Source organism: Solanum pennellii, chromosome 10 (genome assembly GCF_001406875.1).
Source record: "Solanum pennellii chromosome 10, SPENNV200".
Classification (NCBI taxonomy): Eukaryota; Viridiplantae; Streptophyta; class Magnoliopsida; order Solanales; family Solanaceae; genus Solanum; species Solanum pennellii.
In genome coordinates, this window is record NC_028646.1 from 47,240,549 (window position 1) to 47,262,763 (window position 22,215).

At 35.6% G+C, this 22,215-nt stretch overlaps 1 protein-coding gene across 1 annotated transcript; it reads left to right on the forward strand.

Moving 5' to 3' along the window:
* Positions 1 to 490: 490 nt before the first annotated feature.
* On the forward strand, positions 491 to 20,072 carry LOC107032064 (outer envelope protein 64, mitochondrial). Its single transcript, XM_015233629.2, has 13 exons — positions 491 to 825; positions 1,008 to 1,160; positions 1,794 to 1,918; positions 2,523 to 2,648; positions 7,756 to 7,938; positions 8,070 to 8,214; positions 10,001 to 10,169; positions 16,674 to 16,808; positions 16,928 to 17,128; positions 17,905 to 18,029; positions 18,115 to 18,166; positions 18,762 to 18,831; positions 19,537 to 20,072. Exons 1-13 carry the CDS (start codon positions 596 to 598, stop codon positions 19,617 to 19,619), a joined length of 1,797 nt encoding a protein of 598 aa, XP_015089115.1. The 5' UTR covers positions 491 to 595; the 3' UTR covers positions 19,620 to 20,072.
* Positions 20,073 to 22,215: the final 2,143 nt, after the last annotated feature.

Genomic DNA, 22,215 nt, shown 5'->3' on the forward strand with positions numbered 1-22,215 from the left:
TGATCTATTGAATTCGCGATTAAATATTAAAAAACGTGATTCAATCAAATTCATTTCAACAGAAATTGAGTATTATCAATGAAAATTTAAAAATTGATACTAGAAATTTGATGATTAAGTGGGATGAGTTCTATTAGTTTATCTTTTTGAATTTGTATTTAGTTTTAAGTTTTTGTAACTAATGAGATTTTTAAGCAATTGTTCTTTTTTAACATTTTTCTCCCACTAAATTTCTCCTTTCTGTTATTTAACAATTGTATTCTTTAAGTTAAAATAAATAATAAAAACTTAAATAAAATACATAATAAATTAATATTTTAACTAAATATTAAAAGTGTTGATAATAAACATTAATATATTGAAAAATTTTCCAAAATATCTTTGCATTTTTCTCTTAAAAGAAAATTCTGAAGGACATTTTTACTTGTGGGAAAAGGAAGATTCGGCGCGTGATGGAAACGTGCACAGGCACGTGGAAAGTTCTTTGGAGAAGACTCTTAAACCCCATTTCTGTGAAACCCAAAAATCAATACTAGCATAGCATTTCCCTTAAACCCTTTCAAAACCTTCAAATTTTGCTGCCGAGCTGCCGGTGATGACAAAACTCAATGTATCGAACCCCAAAGTCTGGGTTGTGATCGGCGTCGGATTCGCCGGAATATTGATCATGGCTGAGGTCAATCGGCGACGATTGAAAGCTAGAAACTCAATCAAACAAGACTTTGGCGCTTTTATTGAACGAATAGAGTTGCTTCCGTTTCCTCAACCACCTCCTCCAGCTGCTCGACTTTCCCTTTCTGGCCTCTCATTTGCCATCAAAGACAAGTTAGTCATACTCCTCTTTTCAAGTTAAAGTTTGGCGAAAACACTTTTTTCTTTTGTTATGTTGTGAGGGTTTTGGTTTTGGAAGGATTAGATCTTGTACTATTGGACTAATAAATGTTTTGCTGCATTTCTGGACGTGGAATTGATACTATTTCTTTTTTTCTCTACTTGCACTGTTATAGCATTGATGTGCAGGAATATGTGACGGGTTTTGGTAGTCCAGCCTGGAAACAGACGCATGAGGCGGCTACAAAGACAGCCGTTGTTGTAACTGCTCTTCTGAAGAATGGTTCTACTTGTGTTGGGAAGACTATCATGGACGAATTTGGACTTGGGTATCTTTTGATTTTTCTATTTATTCTTATGTCACATTAATTTTATATGAAATATTTGATTCTGCACGGAGCTTAAAATGTTAATTTTAATCATACACTACTTGAATAATCATTAAAGCAATCTTGAAAAGTAGTTTTATAGAGAAAGCATGACATCAAGTTTCAAATATTGAATAGTTTTAATGCATTTGAATTCGTAGAAGTTGTGAAAGATGTGGCCTCAGGGCTTTGGTTTAGTGATAAGAGCACAACAAGTAACGTGTCAGTCAGGCACACACACATTTGAATCCTGCCGCAACAGAAGCTTGGTAATGGAGAAGGGCAGACCTATCATCCACCGAATACCTAATCGTGTGCCAGTGCCACTAGCTCTCGTGGTTTCTTGATTATAAAAAGAAAGATTGCGAAGATGTATAGAAATGGAATGGTGTAGCACATACTAGGATTTCTCGAAATGGGAAGACTCGCCAAAAAGTTGGGACGTAGTACATTTTTCAGATATATACATGGCTATCATCTGATGCTACACTCTCTTTCCTCCCTCTGTGTTTCTTTTGGCTGAAGAAGACAATTTGTGTTTGAAGCAATGCAATTTCAGTGAGGGGAATTTATGTCTCTGTTGGAATGTTTCAGGATTACTGGAGAGAATGTGCACTACGGTACTCCAACTAATCCAAAATTGCCATCTCATATTCCAGGTGGCTCATCCAGTGGTTCAGCTGTTGCTGTTGCGGCTGGACTTGTTGATTTTGCTTTAGGTATGGTTGTCTATTTAAATTGCAGTTATTGAAAATTGCTGATTCAAAGTTTCCTTTTCTTCTATTTCCTGTGTCTGTTCAATTTAACTATAATGATTAAAGTATGAAGATGATGAAGTTACTAAATTCACAAATATGTTTGAGTTGTTGAAGATATTTTCATTTTGTAGTCACCAAGGATGTTTGCGTGAGGTCTAGTAGTCAATGAAGTGAGAGAAGAACCATGAGGTCTCCGGTTCAAATCCTGGAAAAAAAAACTCGGTGATCCTTTCCATACCTGGTACCTGGTGGGAGGTCATAGGTACCCGGTGGAATAGTCGAGGTGCGTCTAAGCTAGTTCAGACACCACCCGTCTTAAAAAAGATATATTCCTGCTATAGTCTAGGCCTCCTCTTTCCTTTTGACTTCCTCTTATGGATAGATTTAACATTGAATTGTGTTTTCCTCATCTTTTATATCTGCGAAGTATGAACATGATGGAATGAGGGATTTAATTTTTAAGTTGGCCGGCTTCTGTTTAACTAATTACAGTGGTATTAATTTGTAATAAAAGTTCTCTTTGGATTCAGAATGCTAGATGGTTACAGAGTCTGATCTATTGCAGGTACCGATATGACTGGGTGCATCAGAGTCCCAGCAGCATTTTGTGGTGTCTTTGGGTTTAGGCCGTCACATGGGGCCATATCGACTGTTGGTGTTCTGCCTGTATCACAAAGTTTGGACAGTATTGGTATGTATTATTTTGTTTTCTCTAGACTATTACCACAGTATTTGCTTTGTCACTAATGCAGAATATGTCTGGAGAGGCCAAATTCTGTATCTGCAGCCTATTAAGTAAACATTTAATCAAGAAGTAGAAAAAGTCTCCCAGGAGAAGACCGTAATTTCTTGTCACAAACTGCGTTACTGGAACCAGGATAGTAGAGAGCTCTTCACTTTTTCCATATTAAAACAACACCAGAAAAGGAGAAATTAAAGTTGAGAAGTTTTTTAACGCTTTTTCCCTCTTTACCATTTGAGGCCCCGATCCTACTCCAATTTTTGATACTTTTCATGACCACGAAACTAATTGACAGGCCAACCTACAACCCAGTTTCAGATACTTTTCATGACCATATAATTGACACGACAACCTATTGGAATGTCTTGATTTAGAGGGTTTTTGGATTTGGCTTTTCAAAAATACCTTAAAGCTATAAGTTGGAAATACCCAACTTTTGTCTTTTAACTTATTTTTGTACTTTTCTGGCTTAAAAGTAAGTGCCTAATAACACTTCCTATTTTTTTTTTTTTTTGAAATTGGTAAGGTTGAATTCTTCAGCTGGCTACCTCCAAAAAGGAATAATTACAGATTTCCTATCAAATCTTAATAACACTTTCTATTTTTGCCAAACACTACGAGAAAGAGAAAAAGAACTTAGCCAAAAAACACTTAAAATAAGTCAATTCGAACACTCAATTAGTAGGTAACTATGTGAGTACAAGGGAACTATCAACTACTTAATTAGTATTAAACAAGCATTTAACTTGCGCAATGTAAAATTAGGTAGCTTCCTCAGGAATAAAATCTATTGTGATAAAAAGGAAATAATTTTTTTTTTATAAATAAACAACGGCTTGGAAACATTTCTATCACATGAGCATTAAGATGTTAAGTTTTGTCTCTAAATTTCTCTTTTTGAACAGGTAAAAAATATGGCTCTAAATTTTTTTACTTTCTGGCATAAAAAGGTTTGATCAATCTTCTTCCAAAATATGGGAATCCCTGTATGGTGGGTGATTTGGAAGGAAAGAAATGCCCAAGTTTTTTGAAGGCAATATTATGGTTAAGCTTAAACGCAACTATATATACAATAAGCTTAAACTCAACTATATATTCATGCTTAGTTCTTGTTTCAACATTGGCACGCCAAATTTTTTAAGAGTCAAATGCCATGATTGGATTTCTTAGTTCTCTCACTCCTTGGGAAGTCTTTTCTTTCTCTTGGGTGTACCTGAAACATAAGAACCACAAGTTTCTGGATATTTGGGACACTATTTGAGAGATGAAATGAGACTTGTCTTTGATGAACCAATCCATTCTGACGTCAGATTAAGAATGGGCAACGGAACGGGATGTACCGGTACCAGTCCGGTACCGTTCCGGTTCGGTTGCCTACGGGATGGAACGGACATCCCGAACCGGTACACGAAACGGAATGGAATCGAGGTTTGGTACCGGTGTACCGGTACCGGTTTATCCCGGTTCCGGTTCTGGTCCGGTTCGGTTCCGATTAATTAATATTTATTAATTAATTTATATTATATATATATTAATTAATTTATAGTATATATCTATAAATTATAATTTATATTTTATATTAAATAATAAATACTACCCAAGTAACCCAACTACTCCCTATTAGGATTACATTAGTATTACGTTCGAGACTTAGTTGAAACAGAACCCTTCCTAGAAGGTGGTTGCGTCAACTATGCACTCCACTAGTAGTTGTAAATTGAAATTGTAATTTATAATACAAATTCAAATAATTAAATTGATATTTTTTAATTTGTATAATTGTTTTATCCTTATTTTTATTTAAATTTTTAAAATTACAAATTTAATTTATTTAAATTACGAGTTATAATTATTACTTATAACTTATAACATATTAATAAATAATAAAAGTAATAACTTATAAACTTCAAAAGATTTAAATCTTGAAAACTTAATTAGACTTAACTTGCAAACTTAATAAGTAAAATTTGTATAAAAAATATCTTTAAAGTAACTTCAGTGAAAAATTACATTATAAATTTAAAAACTTAATATAAACTTGGAAAAATAAAAAAATATTCATATTTCCGTAATTCAAAAAAAATCATTTTTGAAATAACTAGATGTGTCATCCCGTTTATCCCATCCAGTTTCATTCCGGTCTGTTCCGGTTCCATCCCCGTATATAGTGGGACGGGACGGAACCGAGTATCCGTCCTGGTTATTCTGATCTGGTTCATCCAGATACCGATCAACGAACCGGTCAACTCGTCTCGTTCCGGTCCGATACCGGTTCGTTCTGGTCTGGTGATCCATGTTCCGATCCGTTGCCCAGTCTTACGTCAGATTGATGAAAGAACTGTATGCAAATAAGGACAAGTTTGAGAGGCAAGGCAGTTTCTTAGACATGCAAATTACCATAGGGTGAGGGAAAATTTTTCATCATTTGTGCCTCATCATTGGTTCATTTCATACCTTGACTATCTCTTTCCTCCAATGTTAGTTGTTCGGCTAAGTGTGCATTATAAGTGCTTAAGGAAGCAGGATGTGCAGAAGATAGTGAATTCAACAAATAGGTCAAGGCTAGTAATATAGCTGCCACATGAAAGGATACATGCTCAAAGGAGCAGACTGGGTGACAATTAATATAATGATAAGCTTCAAAATTCAAATCGAGTTCTCTATGATTTCTGAAGAGGAGCTTCCCTTTTACGAAGACCCTTCGATGAGGAGGATATTACGGACAACATCAAATTGTGCCAAGGAGAAAGCCCCAGACCCAGATGGCTCTCCAATGATTTTCTTCCTACACTTTCTGGGATGAAGTATAATAGGGACTTTGGCATATTTCACTCTAATCAGAATTTTGAGAAGTGTTTTAATGCAACCTTTATTACATTAATACCTAAACAGTTTGGAGCCTCAGATCTTAAAGATTACAGACCAATTAGTCTGGTTGGAGGAGTGTACAAGACATGGCTAAGTTACTTTCTGAAAAGCTAAAGACAGTGGTGGATAAATTGGTAAATAAAAGTCAGATGACTTTTATAAAGGAACGATGGATTATGGATGTTGCCCTAATTGCTAGTGAGTGTGTACTATAGACTGATGGATGAAAAATGTGAACGCAGGATTACTTTTGTAAACTAGACATTTAGAAAGCCTATGACCATGGTAACTGGTCTTTCTTAGTCAATACTATGAGATAGATCAAATGGTTAAAGTGGATAGAGGCATGTATGAAGATTGTTGAATTCTTTGTCCTTGTCAATGGAGAGCTAGTAGGTTTCTTCAATGCCGAAAGAGGATTGAGACAAGGAGACCCTCTCTCCGCCTTTTTGCTTATATTGGTATTGGAAGATTTTGATTTGATGACAATAGCCACACAGAACAATTGCTAAGGGGCTTTCTAATAGGAGCCAGTAATAAGGGTGGAAAAGAGAATAGTCATCTGTTGTATGCAAGATGATACCCTAGTTTTTTGTGAACTTGAGATTGAGCAATTGAGATACATTAGACCAATTTTAATTCTTTTTGAAGCTGTAGCAAGGACTAAGTGTAAACTAGGCAAAAATTAGATTGATCCCTATCAAAGAAATTCCTCAGATTCAGATATTGTGATCAGTATACTTGGTTGTAGAGTAGAGGGACTACCTACCACTTATGGGAATGCTACTAGGTGGTAGGCACAACTTTAGAAATATGGGATGGAATCATGGAGAAGACAAAAAAGAAGTTAGCAAGATGGAAAACTCAATACCTCTCACGGGGAGGTAGAACCATATTGATAAAATCAATATTAGACTCACTTCCCACCTATATAATGTCTCCATTTCCTATTCCCTCTAAGGTGGTGAAAATATTAGATGGACTCATAAGAAACTTCCTCTGGAAAAGAGGCAAAGAAGAAAAGGGCTATCATCTAGTGAATGGAATACAATAATGCTAGCAAAGGAAAGGGAGGCTTGGGAATCCAAAATTTGAGAGTGAGCTTAGTCCTTGGGTCTTAAGACAGCTTCAATGCAATGTGTTGGGGAGTGTGGACTGTGGAGATACATACATCAGAGCCATGTAGACTCACCTGAAGAAGAACTAACTCTCAAGGTGGGGAGCCATGTAGACTCACCGGAAGAGTACCTTTCATATCATTCATTAAAAAGAATTGAGAATGGACAATTGTGTACTAAACTATAGGTATTTCATTTGTTAATAAGAAAAAACACCTAACAAACCAAAAATACCGAGAACAAAGATATGTTTCACAACTTGTTAATACAAGAAGGAACTTTGGAAAAAGCAATGGGAAGAGTTACTCTGATACCCATGATGAGGCCTATTTGGATAGAATCATAACTTATAATTGCCTTGGCTAACTCATGAGAAGCTGCAAAGAAGAGGCTTTGAAATATCTTCTGATGTTCACTGTTTAATGAGACAAATGAGACTAATAGCCATCTATTCCTCCATTGCAAAGTCACCGCTCAATTGGGCCATTTTTCTAAGCAGAACACACACAAACTGGAATGCCAGAACACACTGCAGACCTTCTTAGTTGCTGGGCGAGAAGAGGGGGGGAGTAAGAGCCAGAAGAAATGGTGGAACATGATACCATCTTGTATATGGTGGACTATTTGTAGGGAAAGACTCAAGAGGTTTATGGAAAATACTGCAGAATGAGTGCAAAAGATCAAATGGCGTTGTATGAAGACTTCCTTCTTTTGGTGTAAAGAGGAGGATATAGAGGATGCTGGACAGATTTTAAATTTTTTCTCTTCTTTTTAAGTTTAGTACGGCTTTCTTGAGTTGGTCTTTTTTGGGTCACTGATTTAAATCTTTTTGATTGTTCCAGTATACCCTCATTGCTGAGGAATACAACTTCACCTTTATCAAAAAATAATTGCCCTTGCTAAATTTATTGACGGTAGAGATAAAAAAATCATTTGCTTCTGAATTTTGATTAATTGAAATTTAAGATGTCAGTATTGTAAATATACAGACCGTCTCTTTGGGCTTTTAGGTATTCCTGCTAGGCATTAAATTTGTTGTCTATTCTTTATGGTGGCAATCCCTTTTACAGGATGGTTAGCTCGTGATCCATCTGTGCTGCATCGAGTTGGACATGTGTTGCTTCAGATACCATCAATTGAACCTAAGAGGACGAGATGCTTTGTTATAGCTGATGATCTTTTTCAGCTCTGTAATGTACCAAAACAGAAGACAGTGTATGTTGTCACCAAAGTAATAGAAAAATTATCTGGATGTAAGTTGCAGTTTACTTTTTCTTTTTCCTCCTAGTATAGATTATAATTTTTCGATGGACTCATTTGGTTGCCAGATGCTGGCACTCTCTATTTCTTTATATCACTTCTCATTTTTCTTGTATTCGCACAGACCAGGCACCCAAACATCTGAACCTTGGGCAGTATATTGCATCAAACGTACCCAGCTTAAAAGGTTTCATTGAACAATCAACCATCCAGCAGAATGGGATGTCTACTTTACGAGCTCTCTCTTCTGTGATGTTTCTTCTTCAAAGGTCATGCACATGCCATACTTTGAAAATTTTACTAGGCTGATCTTCTTACTAGAAAGTGATATAACTTTTAAGCTACTTTTATTATGCTTTCCACTTTCATGTTTCTTATTTGACAATGTGTCCTGCTATCGGTAGTATCTTAGTGGTTTATTATTTAGTATGCACAGAATCAGTTAAAATGAAGTGGTATATGCCAGAGAAGACAATAGACCTCTTGAGTGTTTGGAGTGGAGAAGTTGGCGTTGTTAACCAAAGGAAATGATGGCAAACCATCCTAGCATGCATTTGGTGACAGTCTGGAAGGAAAGAAATTTCAGGACTTTTTGAGAATACAATGAACTTCTCAGAGAGAATCAAATTAAATTGGATATTACTTTTTATTTTCTTGGAGTAAGGGATGCTGTAAATGATAGTGAACCCATACTGCAAAGCTATACAATCCCTGTAAGTTTTTGTTGATTAAGGGGAGTTTTATGTTTTATCTCCTCTGGAGATTGTATTCTCTCTTCTTTATCAGCAAAAACTTGGTGTTGATGTTTTAATGAAATGAGACCATTCTCCAAAAAATAGTAAAAGGAATTGGTTTCAAAGATTTGAGTCTCTTTAATGGATTCTCTCTTCACAAGAATCTCTCTGCATTGAAATCTCCAATCCCTATCTGTAATTTCTTCCTACTCGTATTTCATTTGGCCGTAGTTTAGTTATGGCCTCCTGCATTGGGTTGGACGACCATCTTGAGAGAAAGGAGTGTTTGTTTATGTGAGGAATCTCAGATAGGCATCCACAAAATATTGAGCTACTGTTTTTTCTGCTCTTCAAATACAGGTCAATATTGTTGACAAGATCATCCTTCTGTCTCACATCTCCTTACCCTGTTGGCTTCTACTTCTATGGAGACATTTTGTTTCTCGGAAGTTCTTCGTTTGTGCGTTTTTTGGGTGCTGGAAATCTCATCTAACGTTTTGTAATATATTGATTTACATAGAAAAACTAGAGAATTAATCTCATTCTTGGTTTAAGACATAATCTCTAGTTTATTGATAACTTCAAATTTGGCATATAGTAAAATATAAATTATCTGACACTCATGCATTACATGATGTCTAAACTCATTTATGGAGTATTTGACATTGGGACTACTGTAATTGCAAGCTGAATGGTTTCAATCTCTAAAACTCTTTTTTCGATCCTATCTAAATTGTTCTTCTGTTTAGCATGTTCATCGAGCGAGCTTAGTGGGATTTTCAGCTTTTCTCTGTTGAATATACCGAGAAGGCTTCTGTAGAGTTTATGTTCTATCACCAGAACAGCTATGGGACATACCTAGTTGTGGCACTGATGTTTTATTAATCTACTTCCACCTTGAGACTTTCAACTGCTAACTGGCATTTTCATAATTTTAAAGCATCCCATTGTTCACCAAATTTGGTAAATTTGTCAGAACTGCAAATGATTTGGAAGTTAAGTAGCAGTTGACTGGTTAATTGATAGTTACATTGGCTGTATTTTGCCCGTCTAGTGATAAGCATTGACAGCCATGTGCAAGCTGATGCTGATTGTGGATGATAGCAGGTAGTGGTGGGGTTAACTGGATTAATTTTCGAATGAAGAGGGGATTACTACTCTTTACTTTTGTTGCCTTTCCTGATTTATAAATACGCTCAACGACTACATATGTGCTATATCTGGTTGTTCCATCTTCTTCCTATCTTATGTTGTTCAAAATTCTGATTTAGTCGAGGTAATGATTTCCCTGTGATCATCTCTGATGCTTAGTTTTTCTCAGATATGAGTTTAACACAAATTATGAAGAATGGATGAAGGCTGTGAAACCGAGGTTGGGTTCTCAAGTTACCAATCACATTGCTGCAGCAGATACCTTGGCTCCTGAGAACATCAAAGTTCTTTACAAAGTTAGGACCGAGATGCGAGTTGCTATGCAGAATCTTTTGAAGGTACCTTTAGACAGCCTCAAGTAAAAAATGAAATTCTCCTTTTCTGCTATGATTCCTTTTCTCCACATTCTTCATCTTTCCTATCTTTTTTTTTGTTTTTGTTTTGGGGGGCTGGGGTGTCGGGATTACCACTCCATTTGTGGCAGCTACCATTAGCTTCTTTTCTTCTTCGTCAAAGCCACTTAATTAGGGGTGTATCTAGGAGGGGGTCACAGGGTCGTGATCCCATGCTCTCCTCCTGAAATCACGTGGAGTAGTGTTATATTTTTTTTATAAATGCTTAAATATAGATGTGTGAACCCACACTCGAAGTATCATATAATGCAATGATGCCTGGGTGCACATCTCCAAGTGAAAATAGAAATTTATATCTTATATCTATCTTTGTCTTTTTTGTTATAAATTAGGTAACACCTCTTTAAGTACCATTGGTAGCACTTTTGGGGTTTTAATTAATATTTTTTCTTTCTTTTTTTGCTGTAACCTTTCAAAATTTCATGTTTGTCACATTGGAAATTCCTACTTTGGCAATGCAAACAATTAGTACTCGATGATATAGCACAGTCAATGATCTCAATACCTTCTACACAAGATGTAACTATATGTATAAAATCACTATTTGAATATAAGAATCAATTTTGGACCTATAATTTTAAATGTTTAACGGTTCAAGTGATAAGAACCTGAAGGTCAAACCAGTCAAATTTATATATTAAATCCATCTTTTCATAAGTGCACCCATCCTTTAGAAATTTTGCATATGCCTCTGCACTTAATATTTCACATTGTTAGAATAAAAATACTCAAGAAACTGATTTGAAAAAATAAAAATAGAGTGAACTTATGAAATTCCTTGTGTATATTAATCTGCCGAAAGTCTGAATTTATACAAAGAAAAAACATAAACATTAAAACTAAAATAAGAACATGTGCCACTAACTACCATAAAAGGGGGCCACTAACAGCCATAATGGGGCCACTAACTTCAGAAAGTTGAGCAACTAATGTTGACTAAGTCTAGCTAGAAAATAGGAAGCACTAAATTGAAATAAGTAAAAAACAGTAAAAATAATAATAAGCTGAAAAAATGCCAATTGCCTAACACTCCTCCTTGGCATTTTTGTGGCAAACACCAGTTCTTTGCCTCAGATCTTCAAACCTTTCCTTTGGCATGACTTGGTGAAAATGTCAGCTAACTGGTTCTCAGATGAACAATGAACAAGCAACACTTCATTAGATTGTTGGACTTCTCTAATAAAATGAAACTTGATCTTGATATGTTTAGTTCGACCATGAAACACTGGATTTTTTGAGATTGAAACTGCTGAACTGTTGTCACACATGAATCATGATCTTGGTAGCTTTTGTTTGTTCATGGCCTAAGTCTTTCATCATCTTCCTTAGCCAGATAACTTGATTCACAGCAGATGCAGCAGCTATGTACTCAACTTCTGCTGTTGATTGAGATGTAGTTTCTTGTTTTCTATAGCTCCAACTAAAACAACTTGTCCCCAAACAGAAAAGATCTACAGATGTGCTTCTGGAATCATCAACTCCACTACCCCAATCACTATCAGAGTACCCGATCAGGTTCATAGTTACTTCGGTAGATTTTGGGAAAAAAATTCCGAACTTGCTAGTTCCTTTAATATACCTTAACACTCTTTTAACAGCTGTGAGGTGTGTGTCTCTAGGCGAATGCATGAACCTAGAGAGCAAACTAACAACAAGTAGAATGTCAGGCCTGCTTGCGGTTACATATAGAAGACTGCCAATTAAGCTTCTATACATACTGTCATCCACTTTTTCGAAATCCTCATCCTTGCCAAGCTTCACACCAGTAGATATTGGAGTACTCACAGGTTTGCAGTCTTGCATTTTGAACCTGTTTAAAATATCCGAAATGTATTTCTGCTGGCATATGAAAATTCCATCACTGGACTGCAACACTTCCATGCCGAGAAAGTACTTCATGACTCCAACATCAGTCATTTCAAAGGTTTTCTCCATTTCATCCTTGAACCTTTGGATTAGTTCAATTTTGCTTCCTGTCACAAGCATGTCATCCACATAAATTGAGACAATTAAGGACTCACCTGCAACATTGACTTTCACATACAAAGTAGCTTCACTTTGACTTCTACTAAAGCCAAGTTGGATGAGATGATTGTCCATCCTCTCATGCCATGCCTTTGGGGCTTGTTTTAGGCCATACAAGGCCTTTGTTAAGAGATAAACTTGATCCTCTTTTCCAGGAGTTGAGAAACCATCAAGTTGCTCTACATAGATCTCTTCAGCAAGGAAACCATTCAAGAAAGCTGATTTGACATCAAGTTGATGAATCTGCCAGGAACTATGAGATGCAAATGCAAGAATAAGCTTGATTGTGTCATACCTTGCTACAGGAGCAAATGTTTCCTGGTAATCCACACCATATTGTTGTGCTTATCCCTTCACCACCAATCTAGCCTTATGTTTTGCAAATTGTTCCATCAGGATTGAGTTTTGTCTTGAAAATCCATTTTACACCAATTACCTTGCGATTTCTAGGTCTGTCAACAAGCTGCCAGGTTCCATTCTTCTCGATCATGTCTAGTTCTTCTTGCATAGCTCTCCTCCATGTCTGAGAGTCTTGTTCTTCAGCATAGCTTGTTGGTTCAGAGCTAACCAAGTTACACCGCTGATAGACATCTTTTTAAGGATCGAGTTCCCATCACTGGTACATCATCCACTAGTTCATCTTCTGAAAGTTGAGGCTGCTCTATTGAAAATGAATCAGAATAAGAGGTCTTCTGATTTTTCCAATCCCAACCAGCTGCTTCATCAAACTTCACTTCTCGGCTGAGAATTAGTTTATCTGATTTCAAACAGAAAATCCTGTAACCTTTGGATGAACTATAGCCCATAAATATGCCTTTATGAGCCTTGTTATCTAGCTTACTCCTTTTTGTTTCTGGAACTCGATAATAACATATACACCCAAAGATTCTGAGATGGTGTATTGATGGTTTGTTCCCACACCAAGCTTCATATGGAGTCATGTCCTGCAAGGCCTTAGTAGACAATCTGTTCAGCAAATATACAGAGGTATTGACTGCCTCAACCCAAAACTGATTTGGGATCTTTCTTTCGAGCAAAAGACATCTGGCCATCTCCATTACTGTCATGTTCTTCCTTTCAGACACGCCATTTTGTTGTGGAGTGTATGGTAATGTCAATTGGCGTTAAATACCTGTGCTATTACAAAGCTCCACAAATTGAGAAGAAGTGTATTCTCCTCCATTGTCAAACCTTAAAGCCTTAATACTAAGATTACATTGATTTTCTACTAAAGCTTTAAGTTGTTTAAAAACATCAAAGACTTCACTCTTCAGTCTTGTGAAATAAACCCAACACATTCTGGTGTAGTCATCAATAAAGAGGAGAAAGTATCTGTTACCACTCAACGAATCTGTTTTCATTGGGCCGCAAACATCCGTATGAATGAGCTGAAGTTTCTGGTTAGCTCTTCGTACTTGATTTGCTTGAAATGGCAATTTTGTTTGCTTTCCCTATTGGCAAGTTTCACAAACTTGAGCATTAGAAAGAAATTCAGGCAAATTTCCACTAGCTCATTTTTTTTCATCTCGGCGATGCTTCTTAGATTGAAGTGACCAAACCTTTTGTGCCATAGGTTTGTACATGTTTGTGAAGTAATAGTGTAAGCCTGCTCAGTTATTTTCTCCCAATCAACTGAAAACATTCTGTTGCTCATCTTGACATAAAATAACTCTACTCCAGAAGGGTCAGAAACAACACATTCACGATTCTTAAAATGCAGAGAATAATTATTTTCAAGCATTTGTCCAACACTCAACAAATTTTGACTCATATCAGGTGTGTACAAAACATCAGAAATAGTTTTGATACCTGATATTGTTGAAATAGACACTGTACCTCTGCCTTTGACTCTTACTGCCTCACTGTTTCCCACTTCTACTTTAGATTTGTAAGTATCATCTAGGAATTTGAACAGTTCAACATTATTGCACAAGTGATGTGTGCAACCACTGTCAAGAAGCCATGAATCAGAGGATTCACTGATTGAAAAGTATGAAACTACAAATAGTTGCTCTTCATGTGCATCGTCAGCTTCTGCTACTTGTGCTTGCAAAGCACCAGAGGCCTTTACTCTTGATTTGCAGACCTTGGATACGTGTCCCGTCTGCTTACAGTTGCCACATATAGCATCGACTCTCTTCCAATAATACTTCTCCAGATGTGTATTTCTTTTACAATGTTTGCAAGGAGGGAACTTCTGCTTCACATCTCCACTATTGTTTCCTCCATCATGCTTACCCTTATTCTTTTGGTGGAATTGTTGCTTTCCTTTTTGCTTTTGTACAGAGAAAGCTCCTTCAATGAACTTTTCCCGTCTCATAGTCCTCCTTTGCTCTTGTGCTTGAACAACACTTATTAGTTCACCTAATGAAAGTTTGCTCAGGTCCTTGGATTCTTCAAGAGAGGAAATCTTAGATTCAAATCTCTCAGGAAGAGTCACAAGAACTTTCTCCACAATTTGTTTATCTGTAAATTCTTCACCAAGAAGTCTAATGTTACTAACAATTAAGGATATTCGATCAGCATACTTATTGGTAGTTTCATCCTCCTGCATATTCAAGGACTCAAACTCTCTTTTTTTAGGTTCAACACTTGCATTTGACGTGTTCTATCGCTGTCTTGATATTCTTCTTTCATACTATCCCAAGCCTCTTTTGCAGTTTTTCAAGCCATGATTCTGTAAAACACAGTATCTGCCACAACATTCTGCATAAGCGACTTGGCTTTAGATTTCTTTGCCTTCTCTTCGTTGTTGGATTTGACCAGTGTTACAAAAGGCGAGCGCCTCCTCGCCTTTGGCGAGAGGCGAGGCGAGGCGAGGGGTCCTCGCCATTCTCTGCCGAGGCGAGGCGATGGTAAAAAGGCGAGGTATGGCGAGGTGTGGCGCTGTGATGGCGACAGAAAAGGCGCCGCCTTTTTAATTAAAAATATTTGACTTAATATTAAAAATATTAGTCAAAATTAGGGTTTTTTTTTTACTTTTGAAATTTCTGAAACTCCATCGCGACTCTCTCTCTCTCGATTGACTCTCTTCTCTTCTCCTCCATCGCTGTCTCTTCTCCCTCGCTCTCCATCGTTGTCTCTTCTCCTTCGCTCTCCATCGCTGTCAGCTTCTCCTTCTCTCAAGTTGTCCCTCGCTGTCGATTCTGTTCTTCTCCCTCGCCGGCTCACGAGTTCCCTCCGACCCTCACGACTCTCTGTTTTCAGGTATCGTTTTCTCTCTTCTTCAACAATTTTTTTTTCTTCTTCATTTTTTTTTTCAGTCAGTGTTTTTTTGGTGTAAGGCAGTAAAACTGTAAGCACTAAGCAGTGCTTAGTTGCTTACTGCTTTGTGTAAACATTTTTTTTTAAATTATAGGCAGTTAATTAAAAAAAAATCTGTCTTTCCTAATTATTTATTCCAATATTTCTAAACAGCGAATTAATTGAATTTAATAATCAATGGCGGATGCTAGCAAAAAGAGGGACATTTTAGTATCTACTATTGGTTTTTGAATTGAATATTTGCTAATATGTGTTATTGCTATTAAGATTTTGGATAAAATATGCAATTAAATATTTTTAATTTTTGGTATTAATTGGCGCCTTTATTCAAAAAGGCAAGCGCCTCGCCGCTCGCCTCGCCGCGTGGCGAGGCAGGCCCTTGTCGCCTTTTGTCGCCTCTCGCCGTCCACAACACTGGATTTGACTGAGCCAAGGTAGGATTTGCTGATAGAGCAGGAAGTGGTTTATCTTCCGTCACAGTTTCCCAAAGTTCATAGGCTTCCAAAAAAGCTTGCATCTTCACAGACCAGATTTGGTAATTTTCACCAGTGAAAGTGAATGGTGGATTTAAAGATAGGTTGTTGGATGCCATTTGTGTTGTAGGTCAAAACTTTTTTTTTTGTCCTATAAGATCAACTAGAGGCTCTGATACCACTGTTAGAATAAAAATACTCAAGAAACTGATTTGAAAAAATAAAAATAGAGTGAACTTATGAAATTCCTTGTGTATATTAATCTGCCGAAAGTCTGAATTTATACAAAGAAAAAACATAAACATTAAAACTAAAATAAAAACATGTGCCACTAACTACCATAAAAGGGGGTCACTAACAGCCGTAATGGGGCCACTAACTTCAGAAAGTTGAGCAACTAAAGTTGACTAAGTCTAGCTAGAAAATAGGAAGCACTAAATTGAAATAAGTAAAAAACAGTAAAAATAATAATAAGCTGAAAAAATGCCAATTGTCTAACACATAACTTTGGTATAAATGTCAAGAGAACAGTTTTGAAAAGTTCACTATGTCATTTACCACTTCAAAAATGTCTGATACAATATCTAGTCTTGCATCCCCTTTTTATGTAACAATGTTTGTTTTTCGGTAACTTGTGTCTCAAGGACTCATTTCGTTTTGTTTGAAGAACGATGGCATATTGGTTCTTCCGACGGTTGCAGATCCTCCTTTAAAATTAAAGTCAAGGAAAGGTCTATATGCTGAAGTTCATGATAGAGCATTTGCTTTATTGGGCATTGCCAGCATGTCAGGATGTTGTCAGGTAATTCCATGTTGCAGTATTCAATCATCAAGTATACTTAGTCATCCTCATACTTTAGTTTTCTTTCCATATTTTAGTGCTTTCACTGTGCACAATCTGTTCCTTGTTTTGAATGTCAGGCTGCCATTCCTTTTGGAGAACATGAGAACTATCCTATCTCCCTGTCATTTATTGCATATCACGGGACTGATAAGTTTCTACTTGACACTGTCTTGGATATGTATTCATCTATCCAAGATGAAGTAAGCATACAATCCAATGCATCTCCATTACCAGATACCAATGGTAGCATTGATGCATCTGAGCTTTTGAAAGAAAAGGTTTTATTCTCCACTTTAATTTCTTTTAATATGCTAAAATCAATTGCTTTGACATGATCATTTTGCAGATCTCTAAGTTGGGCATCACACTGTTCTGTTTCATAAGTTGGGCATCACACTATTCTGTTTCCTTATCTGAAAGTCTGCAAAGACCTGATAGTTAAATTCCCAGATCCTTATTACAGCCTTTTAGCTGCAAGCCCCAAAGATACAATATTATATCTAATGAGGAGCAGTATGGGACACTTGAAATTATTATTATTCAATATAGATGTCTGATTAAATATTTGGAATTTTCTTCCAATTTTTCCACATTGTAATCATCCTTGCTTCTTGTTATTTTGCCTTCAGGAAGGTGAGAAGCAAAATGCTCTCATTTTTTCTTCATATCTTTACCAAATTTGTGCATTTCCACTTTATCTCTCTTGCCTGGTCTCTCCTCCAAAAGAAGAGTCTGCTAATAAGACATACCAGTAACATTCAGTTTCTACTCAAAATGCTACTGGCACGTGGTTTACCATAATTATAGCAAATTTTGCAAGCATGGCTAACAGTCTATACTACAGATTTTTAAGTTCAGTCTTAAATAACAGTATATGCAATTGTTTTTTCTTTTTGATACTGTGTTTTAGGCTTCTTGAAACTAACCAATGAGAAATGAAAGAATTTTGTGCCTGATAGTCATTCGTCTTCAATTTACCATCTTTGAACGTTGTGGGCTCTATCATTAGTATGCTCTTCTAGTTTCTCATGGTAATTTGATGCATTCTATATAGGGAAATGCTGCATTTAAGGGCAAGCAGTGGAACAAAGCTGTAAGCTACTATACAGAAGCAATAAAATTGAATGACAACGCTACATATTATTCCAACCGGGCAGCTGCTTACTTAGAATTGGGATGGTATGATAATAAATTATGATACTAGTGCAACTTCTTCAATGTTTTCTGTTTGAATTCGTCTTTTACTGAGTGATTTAACTTGCAGCTTCCAACAAGCTGAAGAGGACTGTACTAAAGCAATTTCACTTGATAAAAAGGTATAAGGAGAAACTTGGAATTTTGCGACTAATATTAGTGAACTGTTTAACTTCTTTTTTTTTGACCAATCTAATACTGTTTCGAAATACTATTTCAGGGTAATAGTATTCAAACACTTGTATTGCCATATTGATGAAGGGCTTTTCATCCTATTACAGGGCTTTTAATGGGAAATCTTTTAAAAAGTTAAACCTTAAAGGAGTGTTAGTTTTGAAAAGAACTCTTTTTTCCGTCTGTTTATATTTGCTGTCTGGGTTTTTTTACTGTGGATATTATGTAGTAATCTAAGCATAACATAAAATGCACCCAAAAGTTTATCAGTAAACATATGAATTTCTCAAGTACGTTTACAATTAAATGAGTGGTGGTAGAAACTCCTTTCAAGCAAATTTGTCTGAGTTGTGTAAAGATATATCAATGTTGTTCAATTTCTCTTGTGGTGTAGACTCATATTATTCCACCTTTTTCCTCTTGTAGCTTAAGTTCACTATTTGATGCATGAGAGTATAGATGCCCATCTCCCATACATTCAATTTCCATTTTTATGATCCAAATATATTCTGACTGGTGGATTTTTTTTATTTTTATATGCAGAATGTAAAGGCTTATATGAGAAGGGGAACTGCCAGGGAGTCCCTTCTCTTCTATAAAGAGGCTCTTCAAGGTAAGGCTGTGAATTGTGATGTTATGTGGCAGTCTGTCTGTTGCAAGGTGCATGTTTGCAGTTCTTTGCGCTGTTTGTGCGTGCAACTTTATCTTTAGTCCTTTTCAGCTATCTTTTTATGGTCTCATTTGCGTAGGAAGAAATCCTTAATTGCACAGAATAGTTCAGAATTGTTATCTCCCCATGACTAGCTTTCAAAAACTAATGACAAATATTATTTACAAAATCTGATTAAGTCATCTCATGTAAGTTTCAAAAGATCTGTAGTACGCCGCTAGAGGGGGGAGGGGTCAGGTTTCTGGGTTGGCTGCTATTTCATTATTAAGTGCCTTGTGTGTCAAACGGGCAGATCTAAGTAGCTGTGGGCGTGATCAGGTCGGATCAAAATAGCAGTAGGTGCAATATCTCAGCAGTTGTTTTTGGCTCATGCTCATACATGCATATGGATAAATATGCGTTGAAAAATAATAATAATAATAAAAAAGCTATGTTTATGTAACCATTTTCTAGTTAATCCTAATAATTTTTGAGGAATATTATGCTGACTGTAGATTTTGTGACTTGCTTTCCATATTATCTTTTCATGTTAACTCTGAACTATATTTGTAAAAGTCAGGTTGGATGGTCTGTCCTGGCCAGAGATGGGCATCCAGTTTCCTTTTAGTTAGTTCATTTATTAATTTACTGTGGATTTTGATATTGCAGATATTAGACATGCACTCGTTCTGGAACCACAGAATAAGTTTGCAAGTGTGTCCGAGAAGAGACTCAGAAAGCTAATTAGTTGATCACTTACTGCTAAGACTAATGATAATAAAAACCCAGAGGAAAATCAGCGGGGTAATGTATAGGTCAAAAAGGCAGAGGACTTTTTAAAAAGAGATACAGATGAACCTTGCTGAGTTACTGGAAGCTAACTAAAAGTGTATGATTCCTTGTATTTGCTCATGGATATCTGTTCTTTTTCTTCTTTCTGGTCTAAGTCTCCACATGTAATGAATTCATCCATTGGAGAAAAATAATCTGTTTACGTTCCCATTTGTTATCGAGACACCTTTAAGTCCAATTGGAGGATGCTATATGTTGTCAACTTTTGTATGTAGCCAACACAAAGTAGTTAATTTTGTTCACCATCACCATCCTGATGAGTGATAAACTACTTTAAGTTTTTGGACTTTCTGCAATGAGCCTTGTGAATTGTGTTTAAAGCACTGGATTATGAGATGTTTTATTTTTCCTGATTGGGGACTACTGCATATCTCAATATAAATACTATTGAGTATGTCTAATCTCCCATAGGATAGTTTTATGTTGCTAATTAAATTGTGTCCCCCTTTTATTTTTTCTTGTGAAAATACCTTATAGTTCAAATCTAGTCTTGTTCAAGAGTTGTCCTATCAAGAAGCCTTATCCAACAAGAAAATCGTACAAGTATGAATATTGAAGATTGTGAGCATTGTGCGATGGAAAACCATATTTTACGATGTAGGATAAAATGTGTATTGAGTCGTTCACAACAAAGACTTGATCGATGGAGAACAATAGGAATCACAAATAGCAATGGATCATTTAGTACAAGTGACATTTTAGGTGGCTTTTTAAAAATTCTCTTGCATAATCCTTCAATCGTACCCCTTTATCAATACTACTCTCACATGTGTCTCTGTATATTCATGTACCTCCCTGCTATTCATCATTCAAATTCCCACCATTTCATATCAACAGGCACTACATACATAGTGTTATAATATAGTTTATACACATTGTTCCAATCGCCATACTCTTCCATTTCAACACCTCGCTGAAGCAGCAGCAGAATGCAGTGGTTGCTGATCAGGAGGAAGTAAGCATGAATAAAGAAGGAAAAATAGGGCTTCATTTTGTTTAGGGCTCTTAATAATAATAGATAGAATAAAAAAGGATCATTCAACTATGCCTTGTCCACAATAGTTTGATATGCTCTTATTGTTACTTATTAATAGTTTGGTCAATAAATGAGTCAAAGATGTTTTCCTCCGAATAAATATATTGACTTTTTTTTTATTTAAAAAAAGAACAAATTCTTTTCTTAATAATATTTTTTACGGAAAATGGCCTAAAATACCCTTGAAGTATTGAAAATGGTACAAAATTACCCTCCATCCACCTATTGGCTCCAAAATGCCCTTTTCATCCACCTATTGGCTCCAAAATACCCTTGTCATCCACCTTTGGGTTCAAAATTGACCACTTTTTTAATTGTTTTAAAATTAAACTCTTTAAATATTTTTTAAAATACTTGGCGTTCAACTATTGATTATAATTTTAATTTATTAATATAATTTATAAACCAACCCACTACCCACTCATTACTAACTAAACCTCACTCAATTAATAATCCAATTATAATATCAAAATCGTCATAAACACTACTAAAACACGATGAAATTATAGATTCCTGAAAATGACATCCAAAATTATTTGAGTCCGAATCGAAACCCCAATTAAATTTAGGTTGAGCCGCTTATTTAGGAGACACTTTCTTTCAAAATTGAATTAGAAATTTATGATTAAAGGTAAACAAGTAATACATCCCGTATGCACTTTTTTTTAAATATAATTTTATAAATATTTATGATTTGTTTAAAACCTTTAATATATTATTTTGAAAAAAAGTTACCTATGAAGTAACATCACATAATTGAGACATAAGAATAATTAAGATGAACATAGTCAGACTTTTAAATTTATCGGTGATTTTTATTTAGCCACTTGAATGTATGATAATTTACTTCTATAATTTTTAAAAACACTCAATTGGAAGTAGCTTGCATTAATAATGTGATGGATTTATTAAGAGGAATTTAATTAGTAATGGGTGGGTAATGAATTGATTTATAAATTATACAAATAAGTTAAATTATAACAAATAGTTGATAAATTATACAAATAAGTTAAATTATAACAAATTGTTGAGCACCACGTATTTTAAAAAATATTTAAATAGTTTAAATATAAAACCGTTAAATAAGTGGTCAATTTTGAACCAAAAGGTGGATGACAAGGGTATTTTGGACCCAACAGGTGGGTGGGAAGGGTATTTTGGAGCCAATAGGTGGATGGAGGGTAATTTTGTACCATTTTCAATACTTTAAGGATATTTTAGGCCATTTTCCGTACTTTTTAAATCAGAAATCATCCTACTTCAACTGAGAAAAGATTATTTTCTATTTTATTAAAGATTATTTTATCATAGTTTATATAAAAATTACTTGTTCTATTTTAAAGGTTAATGAGAATTAAGAAGAAAAAAAAAGCTGATTTCCTAATTATTTGTTGGTTAAAGTAATTTTAAAAGAAAGAAATAAGAATTGGATTCTTTAATAATAGTAGTTTTATCACGAA

Bases quoted from the DNA above. Each gene is read 5' to 3' on its own strand.
- LOC107032064 (XM_015233629.2), top strand. From the start codon at position 596: ATGACAAAACTCAATGTATCGAACCCCAAAGTCTGGGTTGTGATCGGC. The intron at 826-1,007 runs GTTAGTCATACT...GCACTGTTATAG, and splicing joins TCATTTGCCATCAAAGACAA to CATTGATGTGCAGGAATATG. The intron at 7,939-8,069 runs GTAAGTTGCAGT...GTATTCGCACAG, and splicing joins AATAGAAAAATTATCTGGAT to ACCAGGCACCCAAACATCTG.